This window comes from Manis pentadactyla, chromosome 15 (assembly GCF_030020395.1).
Source record: "Manis pentadactyla isolate mManPen7 chromosome 15, mManPen7.hap1, whole genome shotgun sequence".
Classification (NCBI taxonomy): Eukaryota; Metazoa; Chordata; class Mammalia; order Pholidota; family Manidae; genus Manis; species Manis pentadactyla.
The window spans coordinates 56,126,265-56,148,747 of NC_080033.1; the positions used below are offsets into that span (position 1 = coordinate 56,126,265).

At 44.7% G+C, this 22,483-nt stretch overlaps 1 protein-coding gene across 2 annotated transcripts in view; it reads left to right on the forward strand.

Annotated features, from left to right (window-relative positions):
* Positions 1–22,483, forward strand: part of CDH3 (cadherin 3) — an 85,342-nt gene that overhangs the window by 25,476 nt on the left and 37,383 nt on the right. Inside the window, exons 1-2 of one of the 2 annotated variants that reach the window (XM_036897794.2) lie at positions 20,653–21,030; positions 21,236–21,356. In XM_036897794.2, coding sequence (XP_036753689.2) covers positions 20,989–21,030; positions 21,236–21,356 — 163 coding nt within the window. In that variant the 5' untranslated portion in view covers positions 20,653–20,988. Of the gene's footprint in view, positions 1–20,652; positions 21,031–21,235; positions 21,357–22,483 lie in introns of those variants that run through there. The other variant, XM_036897795.2, reaches the window with a different exon arrangement.

Below are 22,483 nucleotides of genomic sequence, written 5' to 3' on the forward strand. Positions count from 1 at the left end.
CAAATATTAATTGACCATATATGTCTGGGTTAATGTCTGGATTCTCTAGTCTGTTCCATTGGTCTGTGGCTCTGCTCTTGTGCCAGTACCAAATTGTCTTGATTACTATGGCTTTATAGTAGAGCTTGAAGTTGGGGAGTGAGATCCCCCCTACTTTATTCTTCTTTCTCAGGATTGCTTTGGCTATTCGGGGTCTTTGGTGTTTCCATAGGAATTTTTGAATTATTTGTTCCAGTTCATTGAAGAATGTTGCTGGTAGTTTCATAGGGATTGCATCAAATCTGTATATTGCTTTGGGCAGGATGGCCATTTTGATGATATTAATTCTTCCTAGCCACGAGCATGGGATGAGTTTCCATCTGTTAGTGTCCCCTTTAATTTCTCTTAAGAGTGACTTGTAGTTTTCAGAGTATAAGTCTTTCACTTCTTTGGTTAGGTTTATTCCTAGGTATTTTATTTTATTTTATTTTATTTTATTTTATTTTATTTTATTTTATTTTTTTTTATTGAAGGGTAGTTGACACACAGTATTACATTACATTAGTTTCAGATGTACAACACAGTGATTCAACATTTATATACATGATAATTCTAAGTACCAGCTATCACCATACCAAGTTGTTACAATATTTTGACTATATTCCTTATGCTATACATTACATCCCGGTTGCTTATTTATTTTACAATTGGAAGTGTGTACTTTTTCTTGGTTGTTGTTGTTAGGGCATCTCTCATATTTATTGATCAAATGGTTGTTAACAACAATAAAATTCTGTATAGGGGAGTCAATGCTCAATGCACAATCATTAATCCACCCCAAGCCTAATTTTCGTCAGTCTCCAATCTTCTGAAGCATAACGAACAAGTTCTTACATGGAGAACAAATTCTTACATAGTGAATAAGTTACATGGTGAACAGTACAAGGGCAGTCATCACAGAAACTTTCGGTTTTGCTCATGCATTATGAACTATAAACAGTCAGTTCAAATATGAATACTCATTTGATTTTTATACTTGATTTATATGTGGATACCACATTTCTCTCTTTATTATTTTTAATAAGATGCTGAAGTGGTAGGTAGATACAACATAAAGGTAGAAAACATAGTTTAGTGTTGTAAGAGAGCAAATGTAGATGATCAGGTGTGTGCCTGTAGACTATGTGTTAATCCAAGCTAGACAAGGGCAATAAAACATCCACATATGCAGAATATTTCTCTCAGAACAGGGGGGGTGAGGTTCTAAGCCTCACCTCTGTTGATCCCCAATTTCTCACCTGATGGCCCCCCTGCGACTGTGCCTGTCTTAGGTTGTTCCTCCCTTGAGGAATCTTACCCGTCTCTGGCTAACCAGTCATCTTCCGGGGCCATACAGGGAAATGTTAAGTTGGTAAGTGAGAGAGAAGCCTTATTGTTTGAAATATTTTATTTTTTTTGATGCAATTGTGAATGGAGTTGTTTTCCTGATTTCTCCTTCTCTTGGTTCATTGTTAGTATATAGGAAAGCCACAGATTTCTGTGTGTTGATTTTGTATCCTGCAACTTTGCTGTATTCCGATATCAGTTCTAGTAGTTTTGGGGTAGAGTCTTTAGGGTTTTTTACGTACAGTATCATCTCATCTGCAAATAGTGACAGTTTAACTTCTTCTTTAGCAATCTGGATTCCTTGTATTTCTTTGTTTTGTCTGATTGCCGTGGCTAGGACCTCCAGTACTATGCTAAATAACAGTGGAGAGAGTGGGCATCCCTGTCTAGTTCCCGATCTCAGAGGAAATGCTTTCAGCTTCTCGCTGTTCAATATAATGTTGGCTGTGGGTTTATCATAGATGGCCTTTATTATGTTGAGGTACTTGCCCTCTATTCCCATTTTGCTGAGAGTTTTTATCATGAATGGATGTTGAACTTTGTCAAATGCTTTTTCAGCATCTATGGAGATGATCATGTGGTTTTTGTCCTTCTTTTTGTTGATGTGGTGGATGATGTTGAAGGACTTTCGAATGTTGTACCATCCTTGCATCCCTGGGATGAATCCCACTTGGTCATGGTGTATGATCCTTTTGATGTATTTTTGAATTCGGTTTGCTAATATTTTGTTGAGTATTTTTGCATCTACGTTCATCAGGGATATTGGTCTGTAGTTTTCTTTTTTGTTGGGGTCTTTGCCTGGTTTTGGTATTAGGGTGATGTTAGCTTCATAGAATGAGTTTGGGAGTATCCCCTCCTCCTCTATTTTTTGGAAAACTTTAAGGAGAATGGGTATTGTATCTTCTCTGTATGTCTGATAAAATTCCGAGGTAAATCCATCTGGCCCGGGGGTTTTGTTCTTTGGTAGTTTTTTGATTACCACTTCAATTTTGTTGCTGGTAATTGGTCTGTTTAGATTTTCTGTTTCTTCCTGGGTCAATCTTGGAAGGTTGTATTTTTCTAGGAAGTTGTCCATTTCTCCTAGGTTTCCCAGCTTGTTATCATATAGGTTTTCATAGTATTCTCTAATAATTCTTTGTATTTCTGTGGGGTCCGTCGTGATTTTTCCTTTCTCGTTTCTGATACTGTTGATTTGTGTTGACTCTCTTTTCTTCTTAGTAAGTCTGGCTAGAGGCTTATCTATTTTGTTTATTTTCTCGAAGAACCAGCTCTTGGTTTCATTGATTTTTTCTATTGTTTTATTCTTCTCAATTTTATTTATTTCTTCTCTGATCTTTATTATGTCCCTCCTTCTGCTGACCTTAGGCCTCATCTGTTCTTCTTTTTCCAATTTCGATAATTGTGACATTAGACCATGCATTTGGGATTGTTCTTCCTTTTTTAAATATGCTTGGATTGCTATATACTTTCCTCTTAAGACTGCTTTTTCTGTGTCCCACAGAAGTTGGGGCTTAGTGTTGTTGTTGTCATTTGTTTCCATATATTGCTGGATCTCCATTTTGATTTGGTCATTGATCCATTGATTATTTAGGAGCGTGTTGTTAAGCCTCCATGTGTTTGTGAGCCTCTTTGCTTTCTTTGTACAGTTTATTTCTAGTTTTATGCCTTTGTGGTCTGAAAAGTTGGTTGGTAGGATTTCAATCTTTTGGAATTTTCTGAGGCTCTTTTTGTGGCCTAGTATGTGGTCTATTCTGGAGAATGTTCCATGTGCACTTGAGAAGAATGTATATCCCGCTGCTTTTGGATGTAGAGTTCTATAGATGTCTATTAGGTCCATCTGCTCTACTGTGTTGTTCAGTGCTTCCGTGTCCTTACTTATTTTCTGCCCAGTGGATCTATCCTTTGGGGTGAGTGGTGTGTTGAAGTCTCCTAGAATGAATGCATTGCAGTCTGTATCCCCCTTTAGTTCTGTTAGTATTTGTTTCACATATGCTGGTGCTCCTGTGTTGGGTGCATATATATTTGGAATGGTTATATCCTCCTGTTGGACTGAGCCCTTTATCATTATGTAGTGTCCTTCTCTATCTCTTGTTACTTTCTTTGTTTTGAAGTCTATTTTGTCTGACATTAGTACTGCAACCTCTGCTTTCTTCTCACTGTTGTTTGCTTGAAGTATGTTTTTCCATCCCTTGACTTTTAGTCTGTACATGTCTTTGGGTTTGAAGTGAGTTTCTTGTAAGCAGGATATAGATGGGTCTTGCTTTTTTATCCATTCTGTTACTCTGTGTCTTTTGATTGGTGCATTCAACCCATTAACATTTAGGGTGACTATTGAAAGATATGTACTTATTGCCATTGCAGGCTTTAAATTCGTGGTTACCAAAGGTTCAAGGTTAGCCTCTTTAGTATCTTACTGCCTAACTTAGCTCGCTTATTGAGTTGTTATATACACTGTCTGGAGATTCTTTTCTTCTCTCCCTTCTTGTTCCTCCTCCTCGATTCTTCATATGTTGGGTGTTTTGTGCTGTGCTCTTTCTAGGAGTGCTCCCATCTAGAGCAGTCCCTGTAAGATGTTCTGTAGAGGTGGTTTGTGGGAAGCAAATTCCCTCAGCTTTTGTTTGTCTGTGAATTGTTAATCCCACCGTCATATTTGAATGATAGTCATGCTGGATACAGTATCCTTGGTTCAAGGCCCTTCTGTTTCATTGTATTAAATATATCATGTCATTCTCTTCTGGCCTGTAGGGTTTCTGTCGAGAAGTCTGATGTTAGCCTGATGGGTTTTCCTTTATAGGTGACCTTTTTCTCTCTAGCTGCCTTTAAAACTCTTTCCTTGTCCTTGATCTTTGCCATTTTAATTATTATGTGTCTTGGTCTTGTCCTCCTTGGATCCGTTCTGTTGGGGGTTCTGTGTATTTCCGTGGTCTGTTCGATTATTTCCTCCCCCAGTTTGGGGAAGTTTTCAGCAATTATTTCTTCTAAGATACTTTCCATCTCTTTTCCTCTCTCTTCTTCTTCTGGGACCCCTATAATACAGATATTGTTCCTTTTGGATTGGTCACACAATTCTCTTAACATTGTTTCATTCCTGGAGATCCTTTTATCTCTCTCTATGTCAGCTTCTATGCGTTCCTGTTCTCTGGTTTCAATTCCATCAATGGCCTCTTGCATCCTATCCATTCTGCTTATAAACCCTTCCAGAGTTTGTTTCATTTCTGAGATCTCCTTTCTGGCATCTGTGATCTCCCTCTGGACTTCATCCCATTTCTCTTGCATATTTCTCTGCATCTCTGTCAGCATGTTTATGATTCTTATTTTGAATTCTTTGTCAGGAAGACTGGTTAGGTCTGTCTCCTTCTCTGGTGTTGTCTCTGTGATCTTTGTCTGCCTGTAGCTTTGCCTTTTCATGGTGATAGTAATAGTTTGCAGAGCTGGGACGAGTGACGGCTGGAAGGACTTCCTTTCTTGTTGGTTTGTGGCCCTCCTCTCCTGGGAGAACAGCGACCTCTAGTGGCTTGTGCTGCGCAGCTGCGCGCAGACAGGGTTTCTGCTTCCTGCCGGGCTGCTATGGAGTTTATCTCCGCTGTTGCTGTGGGTGTGGCCTGGTTCGAGCCTCTGCTCCAAAGTGGTGGAGTCGCGTTGGAGGGGGAGCGGCCTGGAGGCTATTTATCTTTGTAAGGGGCCTCCATGCTCACTGCAGCCCAGGGGTTAGGGTGCCCAGAGATCCCCGGATTCCCTACCTCTGGATTAAGTGTCCCACCCTGCCCCTTTAAGACTTCCAAAAAGCACCCACCAAAACAAAACAAGGACCACACACAAAAAAAAAAAAAGTGGCTGCTCGTTTTTCTTTATTCTCCGGCGCCAGCCTCAGGCATCTGCTCACCGGTCTTGCTGCCCTGTTTCCCTAGTATTGGGGGCCCTATACCTTTAAGACTTCCAAAAAGCACTCGCCAGAACAAAACAGCAGAAAATAAAAAAATGGCCGCGCTCTTTTCTTATGTCCTCTGGCACCCGGCCTCCGGTGCCCGCTCACTGTTCTTGCTACCCTGTTTCCCTAGCATCCAGGGCCCCCTGGGCATATACTGTGTCTGCGCTCTGGCCCGGATGGCGGGGGCTGGGTGTTCGGCATTCCTGGGCTCTGTCTCCCTCCTGGTCTGCCTGTTCTTCTCCCGCCGGGAGCTGGGGGGAGGGGTGCTCGGCTCCCGCGGGGCCGGGGCTTGTATCTTACCCCCTTCGCGAGGTGCTGGGTTCTCTCAGGTGTGGATGTGGTCTGGATATTGTCCTGTGTCCTCTGGTCCATATTCTAGGAAGGGTTGTCTTTGTTATATTTTCATAAATATATGTGGTTTTGGGAGGAGATTTCCGCTGCTCTACTCACATCGCCATCTTCTGCCCCGTCTCATTGGTATTTTGATAGGGATTGCATTGAATCTGTAGATTGCTTTAGACAGGATGACCATTTTGACACTATTAATTCTTCCTATCCATGAGCACAGGATGTATTTCCATTTATTGGTATCTTCTTTAATTTCTCTCATGGTGTCTTGTAGTTTTCAAAGTATAGGTCTTTCACTTCCTTGGTTAGGTTTATTCCTAGGTATTTATTCTTTTTGATGCAATTGTGAATGCAATTGTTTTCGTGATTTTTCTTTCTGCTAGTTCATCGTTAGTATCTAGGAATGCAACAGATTTCTGTGTATTAATTTTGTATCCTACAACTTTGCTGAATTCAGTTATTAGACCTAGTAGTTTTGGAGTGGATTCTTTAGGGTTTTCTATGTACAATATCATGTCATCTGCAAACAGGGACAGTTTAACATCTTCCTTAACAATCTAGATACTTTTTATTTGTTTGTGTTGTCTGATTGCCGTGGCTAGGACCTCCAGAACTATGTTGAATAAAAGTGGGGGAGTGGGCATCCTTGTCTTGTTCCTGATCTTAAAGGAAAAGCTTTCAGCTTCTTGGTGTTGAGTATGGTGTTGGCTATGGGTTTATCATATATGGCCTTTATTATGTTGAGGTACTTGACCTCTATACCCATTTTGTTGAGAGTTTTTATCATGAATGGGTGTTGAATTTTGTCAAATGCTTTTTCAGAATCTATGGAGATGATCATGTGGTTTTTGTCCTTCTTTTTGTTGATGTGGTGGATGATGTTTATGGATTTTCTAATATTATACCATCCTTGCCTCCCTGAAATAAATCCTACTTGGTCATTATATGGATGATTTTTTAAATGTATTTTTGAATTTTGGTTTGCTAATATTTTGTTGAGTATTTTTGCATCTATGTTCATCAGGGATATTGGTCTGTAATTTTCCTTGTGTTAGAGTGATGCTGGCCTCGTAGAATGAGTTTGGAAGTATTCCCTCCTTTTCTAGTTTTTTGGAAAACTTTAAGGAGGGTGGGTATTAGGTCTCCACTAAATGTTTGATAAAATTCAGCGGTGAAACCATCTGGACCAGGGGTTTTGTTCTTAGGTAGTTTTTTGATTACCAATTCAATTTCCTTGCTGGTAATTGGTCTGTTCAGATTTTCTGTTTCTTCCTGGGTCAGCCTTGGAAGTTGTATTTTTCTAGAAAGTTGTCCATTTCTTCTAGGTTATCCAATTTGTTAGCATATAATTTTTTATAGTATTCTCTAGTAATTCTTTGTATTTCTGTGGTGTCCATAGTGATGTTTCCTTTCTCATTTCTGATTCTGTTTATGTCTGTAGACTCTCTTTTTTTTTTGATAAGTCTGGCTACGGGATTATCTATTTTGTTTATTTTCTCAAAGAACCAGCTGCTTGTTTCATTGATTCTATTGTTTTACTCTTGATTTTATTTATTTCTGCTCCAATCCTTATTATGTCCCTCCTTCTACTGACTTTGGGCCTCATTTGTTCTTCTTTTCTAGTTTTGTTAATTGTGAGTTTAGACTGTTCATATGAGATTGTTCTTCTTTCCTTAGGTAAGACTATATTGTTATATACTTCCCTCTTAGCACAGCCTTCGCTGTGTCCCACAGATTTTGCAGTGTTGTATTATTGTTGTCATTTGTCTCCATATATTGCTTGATCTCTGTTTTTATTTGGTTATTCATCCATTGATTATTTAGAAGGATGTTGTTAAGCCTCCATGTGTTTATGTTCTTTTCGTTTTCTTTGCATGATTTGTTTCTAGTTTCTTACCTTTGTGGTCTGAAAACTTGTTTGGTAGAATTTCAATCTTTTTGAGTTCACTGAGGCTCTTTTTGTGGCCTGGTATATGATCTATTCTTGAAAATGTTCCATGTGCACTAGAGAAGAATGTGTATCCTGTTGCTTTTGGGTGGAGTGTTCTGTAGATGTCTGTTAGGTTCATCTGTTCTAATGTGTTGTTCAGTGCCTCTGTGTCCTTACTTATTTTCTGTCTGGTTGATTTGTGCTTTGGATTAAGTGGTGTGTTGAAGTCTCCTAAAACGAATGCATTGCATTCTGTTTCCCCCTTTAATTCTGTTAGTATTTGTTTCACATATGTTGGGTGCATAGATATGTATAATGATTATATCCTTTTGTTGGACTGACCCCTTTATCATTATGTGATATCTTTCTTTGTCTCTTTTACTTTATTTGTTTTGAAGTCTATTTTGTCTGATACAACTACTGCAACTCCTGTTTTTTTCTCCCTGTTAGTTGCATGAAATATCTTTTTCCATCCCTTCACTTTTAACCTGTGTATATCTTTGGGTTTAAAGAGAGCGTCTTGTAGGCAGCATATAGATTGGTCTTGTTTTGTTTTATCCATTCAGCGACTATGTGTCTTTTGATTGGTGCATTCAGAGCATTTACATTTAGGGTGATTATCAATAGGTATGTACTTATTGCCATTGCAAGCTTTAGATTCATGGTTACCGAAGGTTCATGGTAACTTCTTTACTATCTAACAGTCTAACTTAACTCAGTATGTTATTACAAACACAATTGAAATGTTCTTTTTTTTTCCTCATTTTTACTTCTCCTCCATTCTTTATATATTAGGTACCATATTCCATACTCTTTGACTATCCCTTGACTGACTTTGTGGGTAGTTGATTTGATTTTGCCTTTGCTTAGTAATTAATTATTCTACTATGGTTTTATTTCCTCTGGTGACAGCTATTTAACCTTAGAAACATTTCCATCTATAGCAGTTCCTCCAAAATACACTATAGAGATGGTTTATCGGAGGTAAATTCTCTCAGCTTTTGCTTATCTGGAAATTGTTTAATCACTCCTTCAAATTTAAATGATAGTCTTGCCAGGTAGAGTATTCTTGGTTCCAGGCCCTTCTGTTTCATTGTGTTAAGTATATCATGCCACTCCCTTCTGGCCTGTAAGGTTTCTGCTGAGAAGTCTGATGATAGCCTGATGGGTTTTTCTTTGTAGGTGATCTTTTTTCTCTCTGACTGCTTTTAGTACTCTGTCCTTATCCTTGATCTTTGCCATTTCAATTACTATATGTCTTGGTGTTGTCTTCCTTAGGTCCCTTGCATTGGGAAATCTGTGCACCTCCATTGCTTGAGAGACTGTCTCCTTCCCCAGATTGGGGGAGTTTTCAGCAATTATCTCCTCAAAGACACTTTCTATACCTTTTTCTCTGCCTTTTTCTTCTGATATCCCTAGAATGCAAATATTGTTCTGTTTGGATTGGTCACACAGTTCTGTCAATATTCTTTCATTCTTAGAGATCCTTTTTTCTCTCTGTGCCTCAGCTTCTTTGTATTCCTGTTCTCTAATTTCTATTTCATTTACCGTCTCCTCTACTTCATCTAATCTGCTTTTAAATTCCTCCATTGTATGTTTCATTTCAGATACTGTATGTTTCAGTTTGTATCTCATTCTTGAATTCCTCCCTGAGATTTTGAGTATTTTTCTATAGCTATGTGAGCATGTTTTTTATTTTTATTTTGAAATCTCTTTCAGGAAGATTGTTGAGTTCAGTTTCACTTGGCCCTCTTTCTGCTGTTTGTGGGATTTTGGTTTGAACCAGGTTGCTTTGATGATTCATATTTGTAGGTGGCACCCTCTAGTGCCTTGAAGCTCTACTCTTGAGCTGCTCAGCCCCTGGTGCAATGGTGGGGGTCACAGGCTAGCGGCGCTGTTGCCTGTTGGGAGGAAAGAGGTCTTTTCTGCTCCCCAGCTGCAGCGCCTGCCTCCACTGCCAGCGCCAGTGGGCAGAGCACACAGGAAGAAGTGTCTATACTTTGCACTTGTAGCTCCTGTATGTGGGGCTGCCCTATGGCTAGGCTGGCACAATGGCAGGGCAGCCAGTTTGTGAGCTGGTGCTGGCCAGAGGAAGGAGCAACAGGCTGCATATTGCAGTGAGGGCCTTATAGTTATGTTGACAGCCAGGAGGATGGAGCACCTGAAGCTCCTGAAAATTCCCAACCCACTGGGAAGAGTGCGCCTGGACAATTTTGTCCACCTGTCGTTTCTCCTGAGCACCAAGCTGTGTGCAGTCCTTGCCTGTCAGGAAGTCTCTAAGACTTCCTGCCTTTCTTTTGTCCCAGAGCAGCCAGTTGTGGATCCCTGTTTTCCACAAGTGACTGAAATCTCAGTCTCTCCAAGTATTCCGCCTGTCTTAGCTTTTGAAACCCACTCATCTTCAGAGCACCATGTAATATAGATTCATGGTCCCAGAGCAGATCTCCATGGCTGGGTGTTTAGCAGTCCTAGGCCTTCACCCGCTCCCCACTTCATTTCTCTTCCTCCTGCTGATGAGCTGGAGTCGGGGAAGGACTTGGATCCCTCCAGATCATGGCTTTGGTACTTTACCCTTTCCTTGAGGTCTGCTGTTTTCCCCAGTCTGCTGCAGCTTTCTTTCCTGTTGCTCTTTCAGGATTAGTTGTATTTGCTATATTTTCATATTATATGTGGTTTTGGGAGAAGGTTTCTGTCTCACCTCTCACACCACCATCTTTCATTGTACTAATTTTTGTATCACTTATCTTCTATTTAGGGCAAGTGGTACTGGTTTCCCATTTGAGGTAGTAATGTTGCTTTTTAAAGTAAATGTTTAAACTGATTTTGCTTAAATTAAAAGTGAGCTGATTTTGAGACAAATTGTAAGTACAGAAAACCCATGCTGTAAGGATGGGGCAAAAACAAAGCTGATTCTTCAATGCATGATGTTTGGAGAACATGGTCTTAGTAAATTCCATTTAAAACAACAAACACCCCCTTACCTGACTCCACACACACCTGCAGCTATGCCCTATTTCATTAATTGTATTGGAGCAAAACTTGAAAACAATCATCTATACGGGCTTCCTCAACTCTAACATATTCTCCTGTTTGAGCCAGTCTGGTTTCTGGGTTGCTTTTTCAGTGAAACTGTTCTCATAATAATCTCGAGCCTCCAATTCAATGGACATCTCTCTGACCACATCTTTCCTGGCCTCCCAGCTGTATTTCACCCAGCTGACCACTTCCTCTTTTATGAAACCCTTTCTTCTGTTAACTTCTATTTTCAGGTTTTCCTTCTTAGCAAGAGACCCAGGTAGTGCACCTGGCTCGCTCACAGCACACTAGTCCACATGGAACTCTTGATTCCTCCTACACCTGATTCTATCTCCATAAATAGCACCACCATCTATCCAAGCCCCAAACCTAGGCCATGACTCCTCCTGTCCATCATTCTCAAAACCAATCTCTCAGCAAGTCTTGTCAGTTTTGCCCCAAAGCTCTACTGAGAATCTGACCACGTTCCTCCATCTTCTCTGCCACCACTCTAGTCCTAGTTAAGACCAGTTTCTCTTTTTCAGACACAGCACCAGTCTACTTTCCTGTCCCTTATTTCCATTCTTCCTGCCTCCAGTTCATTTTCACACAGCAACCAGAAAGATTGTTATAAAATATGTGTAACTCTGGCAGGGAGGGGAATCTGTCTGCCAGCCTGGGGCAGATTACCTTTAAAACCAAAATCAGTCAAAAGGAGAAATAAAGTGGAAGAAACCTGTTAGTTGCTTACAAGCAGTCATCCACTTCTGTTTGACCATGTCTCTTGTGACCAGGCTGCAAAAAAAGGGACCCCACCCAACCACTCTGGTCCAGGTAAGCCCTGCTGCCCCATGTAATCACCTTTGATATGGAGATGGACTACTTCTCTCCATCCCTTGGAAACACTTGTTATGGAGATATGCTAAGGCCAGGCAAGAGATTTTGGAAATATTGCAATTGTACCCACAGACTGTTAGGCCACATTCCTGCTCTGCTTAAAATTCTTTAGTAGCTTCTTTTTCTCCAGGAGTGAAAGTCAGACTACTTTCTGTGGCTACAGAGCCTTATATGATCTGGCTGTCACCTGTTTCTCTGATCTCACTTCATCTCTCTTTCTCTGACTCACTCTGCTTCAGCCATACTGACCTCTCTGGTTTCTAGAAATTGCCTACCTCAGGACCTTTGCATATGCTATTCCCGCTGCCTAGAATACTTTGTCCCAGCTTTTCTATGACTGGTTCCTTCTCAACCTTCAGGTCTTTGCTTCAGTGTTGCCTCCTCAGATCATTTGCCCTGAGCATTCTATTAAAAATGGGCTTCCCCAGCAACTATCATTACTTTATTTCCTTCTTAGCACTTTCAATAATCTATCTTGTTTTTTCTCTACTTTATTACAAACTCCATGAAAGCAAGGACTTTGTGTACTGATTTACCACTGCATCCCCAGTGCCCAAAACAGTATCTGATGGATAGGAGACCCTCAATAAATATTTCTTGAATGTAATGAGTTCTATTACATTCAAGAGAGGTAGGTGGAGACTAGATCAAGCAGGACCTTGACAGAGAACAGTGGGGAGGCAGTTAGGGATTTTAATCAGAGATGCAAAGTGATTAGTCTTGCCAGTTTTAAAAAATCAGTCTGCTATTAGTGGGGAAAACAGATTGGAGAGGATAAGGAAGGCTATTACAGTGGTCCAGGAGAGATAAGATGGAATTAAATGGAATAAGATGCACAAAAGACTTAGCAGTTAATGATATGGAATAAGGGGGAGTTACTCTTACCAATGTAGCAGGACTCCTTGAATTAATGACTAAGTAGTTCAGAGTTCAGAGGTAGAGGGACTTGTATATCCTTAGAATCTGAGTCTCCAATATCCTCCCGTGATAAATGCTAGAATTTCTTATCCATCTCAAGTTATTTGACCTGTATTCTGGTAGTTTATTCTGCATTCATATTTGCCTTCTTCCACCTGTGTTCCTTTTCATCACCATCAGCTGGGAGGAAGAATTTCATGGTGAGAGCTTCTAACTTTTCTGTATGGCTGTATTAGCTCTATGTCTGGTACATCACCCAATCTCTCTGAACTCAGTTTTATATTCTGTAAGATGAGGGGCTCTGATGTCTATTCTGTTCATAGTGAGGATTGGTGAATAACTGTACAGAAAATATTTTCAAAATGCAAGAAAAAGTATTTCATTCAATAAATATTTATTTTTTTAAAACAATAAATATGTATTAAGCACCTACTGTGTGGCAGGCACTGATGTTGGTGCTGGGAATATAGCAATGCAGGGTTAGGGGGGGAGACAAAAATCTAACCCTTATGGGGTTAATGTTATTAGAGAAGTCCATTCACATTCTCGGCTTTTTGGATTTTGATCATAGTTTCCAAATTGTCAGATCATCTTGGGCCCCTATTAAAAATACAGATGCCTCGAATTGGTACCACTCAAAAATAAATTTGGGTAATCACTCACACACACACACACACACACACACACACACACACACACACACACACACAATACAGATTCTTACACACACACACACACACACACACACACACACACACACACACACACACACACACACACAATACAGATTCTTGGCCTAACCAGTCTTGGTCAGAATGGGGAAGGAGGTAGAATGGGGGAAGGGTTAACTAATTCCCTCAAGTTATTCAGAGAATAAGAGATTAGTTGTATTAAACTGCCTCCCTTTTCTTTTTCCCAAACACTGATCAACCCCCCTCAGCAATCCTGCATACACGTCTGTTTATACCCTGAATTTTCCAAAACATTTCTAATGAGAAGTGGCTTCATTTGGCTCCCAGGCAGAGCAAGTCCAAAGGTCAGCCCCAGCCATGTGACCTTGAAGGAGAAGGCAGTGGAGGCAGCAGAAATCGCTGTCCTTGGTGGTGGTTTCGTCTGCCACCTGGCTTACTTGCAGACTTGTGGGCAGGTCACATTCCTGATCTGTCTCTAAATGTCCTCATCATCAACATATGGTAAGGGTTTCCTGAGTACCAGTCCGTGGAGGGGTGCTGGGTTAGCTGCATCAGAATCATCTGGCGAGCTTATTAAATCTCCAGATTCCTAGACCCCATGGACTGCGAGTCAGATTTAGTAGGCATGGGAGGCATCCATCATCTCTTCTATTTTTAATTAGGTTACTGGGCAAGTTTTGATATGCATCCAGATTTAGGATCTCACTAGGGTAGATCAAACTCTCTATGCCTCCATCTCCTCATCTGTAAAATGTAATCACTCCTCAGATGGTAGCATTAGATAATTTAATTTACATCATGCATTTAGAACAGTATCTAGCCTATAGTAAGTACTGTGTAAGTTTAACTAGTCTGTCAGTCAGGGTCTGTGAGTAAAATTGTAACATTTCCAGAAAATCTCACCTGGCTTTAGTGCATTTGCTTATCCTCAGGGGTGGAGAGAAGTTCATCTCCATATCAATGGGTAATTACCTGGGCAACCGAGGGTGTGTCTGAACCTGAGAGGTTAAGGGCAGGGGGCTGGCTTGCTTGCTTGCTTGCTTGCTGGCTGGCTTCTTCCAGAATAAAGACGGCCTGGGACTGCAGTTTGTAAACAATAAACGGGTTTTAAACTTTATTTCTCCCTTTGACTGATTTCGGTTTTTAGAGGTATTTTGCCCCGGGATTTCCTCTCTCCAGACTTACTGGGTCCAATCAGGAAAACAAAAACTACTGTGCATATTTAAAGCAGAGGGAATTTAATGCAGAGGTGATGAAGAGGCCAAGAAGCTGACCAGGGGACAGTAATGCAACCTAGAGATTAGGCAGCTAGAAGTCATCCACCCCTCAACAGATGAAGAAGGGGAAAAGGCGGTGCTCCCGGAGCTCAGAGTCTGGCAGAACCTGGACCCACACACAGCAGGTACTGGGGCTGCAGACAAGGCAAAGCTATTGCTAAGACACTAGGGAGGGAGGAGAAATACCCAGGCTTTTCCCATTGTCCTGCCTTCCAGTCTCCCAGTAGTGCCTCCTACTGACTGAACCCAGCAGCAAGAAGTCATCTATCATGTGAGCCTGGAAAACCTAATCTGCAGAGGTCACCCCTGGCTTTCAGGGGGCAGATGAAGAATGTTCTGTTATTGTTAATACTTCCTTGAAGGTCCTTTTTTGGCCTTACAGTTCTCAAAGTTTCCTGACCTTAGCCAACCTCGGGGATTCAGGACTTTGTGAGTGCTTATTGATTAATCAATTCCATGCCCTCGGTGTACACACATACATAAATGCTTGGCCTCTGATCTCTGGAAACTGACAGTTAAGGACTTGGCAAAAATTCACCAAGCTGAGGGCAGCACAGCGCTGCCCAAGATTCAGGGAATGGGAAGGTATGTGGATCAGGTTTCTCATTGAGGATCAGCTGCCTCAGCACCTTTAAAGATTCAGAAGTGATAGAATGGGAAGAGCAGGCCAGTGACATCCCCAGGCGAAAAGGAGGGTCCCAGAAAGCTCTGGAATAGACAAAAAGAAGTAAGACTGTGGAATCAGTTGTGCCCAGCACTGGGGAGGGGAGGGGTGGGGCAGGAAATAGGGCTTCACCCAGTTTTAGGGCTACTTCCTAGAAGGGCCTGGAAAACACCCACTTGTCTTTGGGCACATCCCCGTAAGTGTGCTGTGTGGGAGTGGAGCTCTGGGAATTTTGCTACCAAAAATGGGCAGAAAAGCTCTTTTGAAATGTTTCTTGGAGGACCCAGAATTTAACCTTGGACCAGAGGCAAATATGTTTATTTTAAGAGGTTCTTAAGAGAAAGGATTGGATATTATGGAATTCTTCCTAATATATCAAAGAGCTGTCCCCCTAATTCATTCTTCCAGTAAATGTTGATGGATAGCACATTGGCGACTGATTCAGGCAATGAGTTTTGGAGTGAGATGGACATGGTGGCTCTGCCTGTGCCCTATCTGTGTGGCCCTTGGGCAAGGGATTTACCTCAGTTTCCTCATTGATGAAAAGGGAATAATATGAACTACTCTGTAGAGTTGATGAGGGTTAAAGTGAGATCACATGTGGAATTGCTTGGCACAGAGTCAGATCCCAGTCCAGTGGGTACTCAGGCAATGGTAGTAGTTTATTTTATTATGACTTGTATTATCTGGACGACTCTTTGCACAGCACTTTATATTGGCTCATTGGATCTCATGCGAGCTCTGTGAGGTGGGTCAGGGAACCCAGATGGGTTTTGTTCTGTTATGCAGCTAGCACTGTGGGTGTAGCACTGAATAAAGAAGACTCAGATCTCTACCGTTCATGGAGCTACTGAATGAGGGGAGAGTGATGATAGATACAGTTAAATGGACCCATGTTGGCTGCATGCTAAAGGGCTTTACAAATATTAACCAAACCTATGAAGAGGGTATCCCATTTTACAGATGAGGATACTGAGGCACAAGGGAAGTGGAAGTCTCTTGCCCAAGGCCATATGACTTGGAAAAGCTGGATTCAGGATTCAAAGCCAGACAGTGTGACTCCAAAGTCCTTGCTCTTAATCATTATTGTATGTTGTCTCTCAAAATATATATATATTTATATGTACAATAAATCAGGGTGTAATAAATGCAGTGGAAAAAATGAAGCCGAGTAAAGTGGGAAGAAGGTGATGGGGCAGTGCTACCTATGCAGGGAGGTTCAGAGAAGGCCTCTCAGACTCCTGAAGGAGCAAGGGGAGACAGGTATTATTTGGGGAAGGGCAACCCAGGCCCAGGGCATGGAAGCTGGAGGCAGGCCCACAGGGAGGTTCCTGTTGGAAAAACAGGGTGAGCAAAAGGTAGAGGCAGAGAGTGAAAGACGGCTCAGGCTGAGCCCTGGAAGGATGCAATTGCCTTTCACTGAGATGTAAAGATTATGGGCGGAGCAGGTTTATGGGAAAAGGTCAGGCGTTCAGTTTGACATAGTTCTCACCATCCCCCGTCAAATAGGAGTTCCAAGTTCTTTCTCTATAGATTACCCCCAGAATGGATGCTTTCCCGTTGTGACCAGTATATATTCCCATGCCAGACATTTCCTTTCCCCAGTCCCAAACTTGCTCAGCCTGCACTGGGATTCCAAGAAGCCAACCTGAGACAGGATTCATGCACTTGAATGACTTCTGCAGGTAGGACTCCCAGGAGGAATGTGCAGAGGAGTGGAAGGAATTGGATGAAGAAGACAAAAAGTCGAACAAGGGTGTAACTCAGACCAGTGTCCCCAGCTTCAGTCCAATTGGGCATGAGAATGTTGGATAAGTTACCTCTGGGAGGTTGTCTGACTTAGGGGAAGGGAGCTGGGCTTCCATACTTTTGCACCAGTTGGTCACTGACTTAGGCTGGGGAAGTGAAGTCCTGGGCACTTCCTTGCACGAGCAAATGGACCTCAATAGCAGGAGTGTAGGCTGACACTATCCACTGCATGTACCTTTCCCAACTCAGGAAATGGTATTGCCATCCTGCTCGTTGCCCAGGACCCAAACCCTGGAGTCATCCTTGACTCTTTCTGTCTCTCACACCCTATATCCAATCCTTTAGTCAATCTTGTTGGCAATTCCTTTAAAATATACCCAGTCTGACCATTTTTTTAGTAACTTTTTAGAAATTGTGGTAAAATACATAGTTTGGTAGCAGTAAATACATTCACTTTGTTGTGTAGCCATCACCACCATCCGTCCAACAGAACTCTTTTCACCTTGCAAAACTGAAACTCTGTACCTATTAAACATATTGTTTATCCATTCATCTGTTGATGGACACTTGGTTGCTTCCACCTCTTGGCTATTGCAAATAATGCTGCTATAAACATGGATGTACAAATATCTGTTCAAGTCCCTGCTCTAATTCTTTTGGGTATATACCCAGAAATGGAATTGCTAGATCACACAGCAATTTTATTTTTAACTTTTTTAGTAACTGCCATACTGTTTTTCCATAGTGGCTACACCACTTTATATTCCCACCAGTGGTGCAGGAGGGTTCCCTTTTCTCCACATCCTTGTCAGCACTTGTTATTTGCTTTTTCTTTTTCAGTCTGATCATTTCTTCCCCTTCCAGAATGACCACCCTGAACCAAGCTATTTCAGTATCATCATGGATTACTACATTAGAATCCCAGCTGACCTCCTTTCTTCTGCCTGCACCCCCTGTAGTCTCAACGCCACGCCTCTGTTCTCAGACTCTAGTGCCCTCCTCCTTCCCACTAAGAGTAAAAGCCAAAGTTCTTACAACAGCCTGTGATGCTCTACAAGATTTGCTCCCCACCCTCCCAACTCTGCCTCATTTCCTTCTTTGCTCTCTCTACTCCAGCCATATTGCCTTTTTTTCCATCCCAAATAATCTAATGCCTCAGGGGACTTTGCCCTATTTTCTTTGCCTGAAATACTCTTTCTTCAGAGATCTTTAGCATAATTTGCTTCTTCACTTCCTTCAGGTTTTCTTCAAATGTCTATTTCTCAGTGGGGCCTCTGGGCTTTCCCAATTGCTCATTCACCCCTCATTTATTTTCTGCCTTTCTCCACACTGCCCTGTGCTTGGGGAGACTGACCCTTGCAGACCCCACCACCTGGGCTTTCTTGGCCCTTCGGTTTCTGGGTGAGGGGAGGCACTGCCAGGAGATTGAAAGTAAAAGGAGAGATATTGGAGTATTTTTTCCTTCCTTTGCTCTCCCTGCTGTGCAGGTAGCGGAGTGGCCTTCCTGGACCACAGCTGCATTTGGGACGGGTGGCCTCTACTCTCCAGCCTCCCCCGCCTCCCCACCTGCTGCCCTCCAGTGACACCATTTCTACCCTTTGCCCTTCGGTCCTCAAAACTGTAATGGCCTTCTGCTGTCGCTGGTCTCCGGTGCCTCCACACCCCTGCTGGTTCTCTGAACCCTGCCTGCTCCTCTGGCCCCTTCACTTGAACCACCAGGGCTGCGTTCTGTCTCCTGCTAAACCCTGACTGAAACACCTTCCAGATCACTAGTTTACAATTTCCAATCCTATCTTCGTGTCCTGAATTGGCACTTCCCGTTCAGTGTTCTACACAGCACATATTGTTTACCATAACATCTACTTATTTATTTTCCTCCTTCTTGGATGGAAGGTCTAAGGGTGCAGGTATGTTTGGTTTGTTCACTGTTACATGTCCAGTGCTCTGCACATAGCAGGTTATCAGCGAACATTTGTTAAAGTCAGTGAATGAATGAATGAATGAATGACCGATAAGGGAAGCTAAGGAGAAACACAGCAGTGTGGTCCAAGTTGCAGGCAGAAGAGCTGACTCTAAATTCTCCCTCTCCCGCCGCCCCGCCCGGAATGCTGAGTGCCCTGGAAGGAGGTGGAAATGAGCGGGCTCTAAATCCCTCCAGCCGGGTGTTTACTTAATTAGGGCCTGTGTCCCGAGGCTCGTCAGTGTTTAACTGTCTGCCTAATAGCTTCATCTGGTTCCGGGCGGGCGCGGGGAACCTGCTAGGCGAGTATACGCTGGGCCCCTGGGTACTGTCTGGGTCCTGCGCTGCCACGTTGCGCTCTAACACAGACGTCTAACCCCAGGCAAGGACAGCGCCCCCTGCGAGAGAGCGAGGTAGGCGTGGAGGCCAGCGAGCTGCCTTCGGCTTTTCCTGCGAGTTGCGGGCGCCCCCCCGTCCTCCACCCCACCCCACTTGCTGCAGGGGCCGCAGGCCGGAAAACCGAGCGCTCCTGTGACACCAGATGCCGATTGCTCGCTTTGCCCTCAGCCGTGAAATTGAAGTGTTACAGCCTTTCTCCTTCTCTTAGTTTGGGGAATGTGAGGGTGCTACAGAGGAGAGAAACAGCTTTCGTAGCGAAGAGGGAGACAAATGAGCCGATCCTAAAGCAATCATACCAGACAACATTGGGCTCTTATTCTGTGCCAGGTACTGAGTTCAGCGTTTTAGACATGTTAATTAATCCTCGACTATACGTATTAATTCATTTAATCCTAGTACTCTAGAGGGTAGATGGCGTAATAACCCATTAGACGCCTGCAGAAGTGAGGCTCAGAGAGGTTGCTTGACTCGCCCTGCTTTGAACGCAGGCGGTACGGCTGCAGGGGCGATGCTCGGCTGGAGAGACGACTCCCACTGTCGCGGCGCAAGCAGTCCTCTTCTTAGCCATAGGCCTGGTGGTACTAAGGACAGGTAGACCACCATGTTAGCCCTCGAGGGCTAAAGAATCTATAGTTAGAGACACCAGCCCCCCTCCTCCGATGCCAAATCTGAGCTGTGAGGAGGAAGGAGAGGGACGAGCAGGTGTCAGCCTGGGCCTCTCAAGGCCGCCAGGGAAGCGGGGGAGGCCCCAGGGACCAAAAGGCTGCGAAAGCTCAGTTCAGTGGGGAGAGAGCGTGCAGGGCGGAACCATCGAGTCTCGGGACCATTTCTGTGCCATGAAGAAGAAAGCATTTCACTCAGTCTGACGCAGAGCAACGAACCCCAGCTCCGCCTCCTGTCTTCCAGGAAGGATGTAGATCTGTTTTCGAAGGCAAGGCTGCTTTGTGTACCAAGTAGTTTTTACTTAGATTATATTCGGTATTTCAGACAATTGAGAACAGCCGCGTTTTAAAAAATGCCTTTATTTACATTTTACGTAAGGTTGAGAAAGTTAATTATTCTATGGGCGGGGCCGGTGGGGGCTTCTGCTGGAGATGATTGGGCTAATAACCACCCTCTACTCTACCTAGCCCTTTGGCGCCACCACGGCTTCGGAACTCTGGGACCTTCTCTCCTGGCCCCCGTTTGTTAGGCTGTGCAAGGGAAGTAATGAGCCTTCCACAAGTTGCAGCAGGTTCCGTAACGCGGTCCCCCCGGACCTCGTTGCCAGATTTAAATCATCAGAGCCCTGAGAGCGGGCTGGTGTGGGAGGCTGAGAAAGAGGCAGGAGACAGCCCCCTCCGTAGGCTCGTGTGAGGCGGACACACCCGGCCTCCATCAAAGCTTTGGATAAGAGCGCCTCGGAGGAGCCCGCACGAGCGCCTGTTCCAGTCGGGTTCAGATGCGTCTCCACTTTTTTCCACTGTAGCCTCAGGGCACAGAAACATATTTTTCTTCGCGTGCTGTGGAGGCTGAAGAGTGGGGTAGTTTTTTTTTTTTTTCCTCGAACCCATAACCTAGGAGAAAAGAGCCTGGGACCCTGCCAGGAACAGCCCCAAACAAGCCGAAAGAAGGCAGGAGAGCACCGACGACAGGAGGGGCTTCGCGGTTGCTTCCACCACGCCAGCCGCGGCCCCACCTGCGAGGGGGCGGGACCTTGCGGCGATAGACCAATCAGCACCTATGTGCGCTCACCTGGCTCGCTCCCGCTGGCTCCCGTGAGCTGCGGCGCTCAAAGGGGTGCAGAGAGCTTCCCGAAGCCCCAGTCCGCTATCCCGGCAGCTTTTCCACCCTTCCCTCTGCAGCCATGGGGCTTCCTAGCAGGCCTCTCGTGTGCCTCCTCCTCCAGGTACTCCACTGCCTTGCCCTCGGCCTGGCCGGGCCGCTCCCTGGAGGGCGGGCGGGGTCCGCACGCTGCGGTGGCGTCGGGGAGAGCGCAGGGCTGAGCTTCTTGGGTCAAGGTAGCCCGGGAAGCTCCCTAAGGAATCCTGGGATGGCGATGCAGGGCCGGGCACGCCTGTGACCCAGCCTCCCGCTTTTCCCCCTTCCCTCAGGCGCAGGTTTCCTGGCTGACTTGCGTGGCCTCCGAGCCGTGCCGGGCGGGCTTCGGGGAGGCTGAAGTGACCTTGGAAGCGGGAGGCGCGGAGCTGGAACCCAGCCAGTCGCCAGAGAAAGGTAAGACTCTACTCGAGCCCGCCCGGCGGAACCGCGGGGCAACGGACCGCACGTGGTCCTTGCCAGTGTGGCCCGTGAGAGGGGTGTCCAGGTTGGGGCAGGGGACTTATGGCGCTGCTTCAGGTGTGGGGGAGGCGAAGAAAGTATCTCCGGAGAGGGCACTGGGGTGGGTGGGCGGCTGACGGAGAAGGACGGAAAGCACAGCGCCCTCTGACGTCCAAGCCCTTCTTGCCCCGCTGCGGCGGCTTACCTTGAACCTTTCTTCGGGGTGCGGGGCGGCTGAGCTCCTCACGCAGCCCCTACGTGGAAAGCCCTCCCCCGCTGGCCCCAGCGCTGGAATGCACGGTCCACATTCCACCCCCAACCCCCGCGCAGGTGTGGGGATGAACCGTGCCCCGGGCAACCCCCTTCGCCCCTCTTGGGCCCCCTTTGTGTACCGTGCTTTGTGTCTCTGACAGACAGACCGGGTCTGTTTCTCTTCTTCGCGCTCCCCGCCCCCGCCCCCCTTCTTCCCCGGCAGCTGGAATGCACTCTTAACCCTGCCCTTCCCGGTGGGCCTGCGCCCCTGCAGCCTGACTGGAAACTGGGCCCGCACACCTGGACTGGGGCCGTTATGCACTGGCGACACCCCAGCCCCCTCGGTGTCCTGGGACAGGAATGTTAGGGCACTTGGGGGAGTGTGTGTGTGTGAGGGGGTCCCAAACCTGAAGGTCTTGAACTGCGGGGGTAGTGGATGGAAAATCAAAGCACATTTTGGGTCTCCCAATAACCTGTTTCCCTCCAGCTCTAGTTCAAACACTTGAGAGTTGGGGGACAGGGGTCACTGTGGTGCAGAGAACCAGTATGTTATGAGATTCAGGAAGCTGCCGGCTGATTGGAGCCTTGTATCCTTCCATCCAGGTTAGTGGGGGTTCCTCCACCAGATCAAACCCAAGTTCTTAAACAGAGGTGTAACCCAGGATCCTTGGGTGGGGTCCTAGAGGATCCTTAACCTGTTAAATTAAGAACTTGTGGATGAACTTTCCTGGGGAGGGCATACATAGTTGACCAGGCTCTGAAAACAGTTAAGAACATGTTTTCCTATTGCTGCCCCTCAGCATACCCCTCACCCCAGGTACAAATTTCCA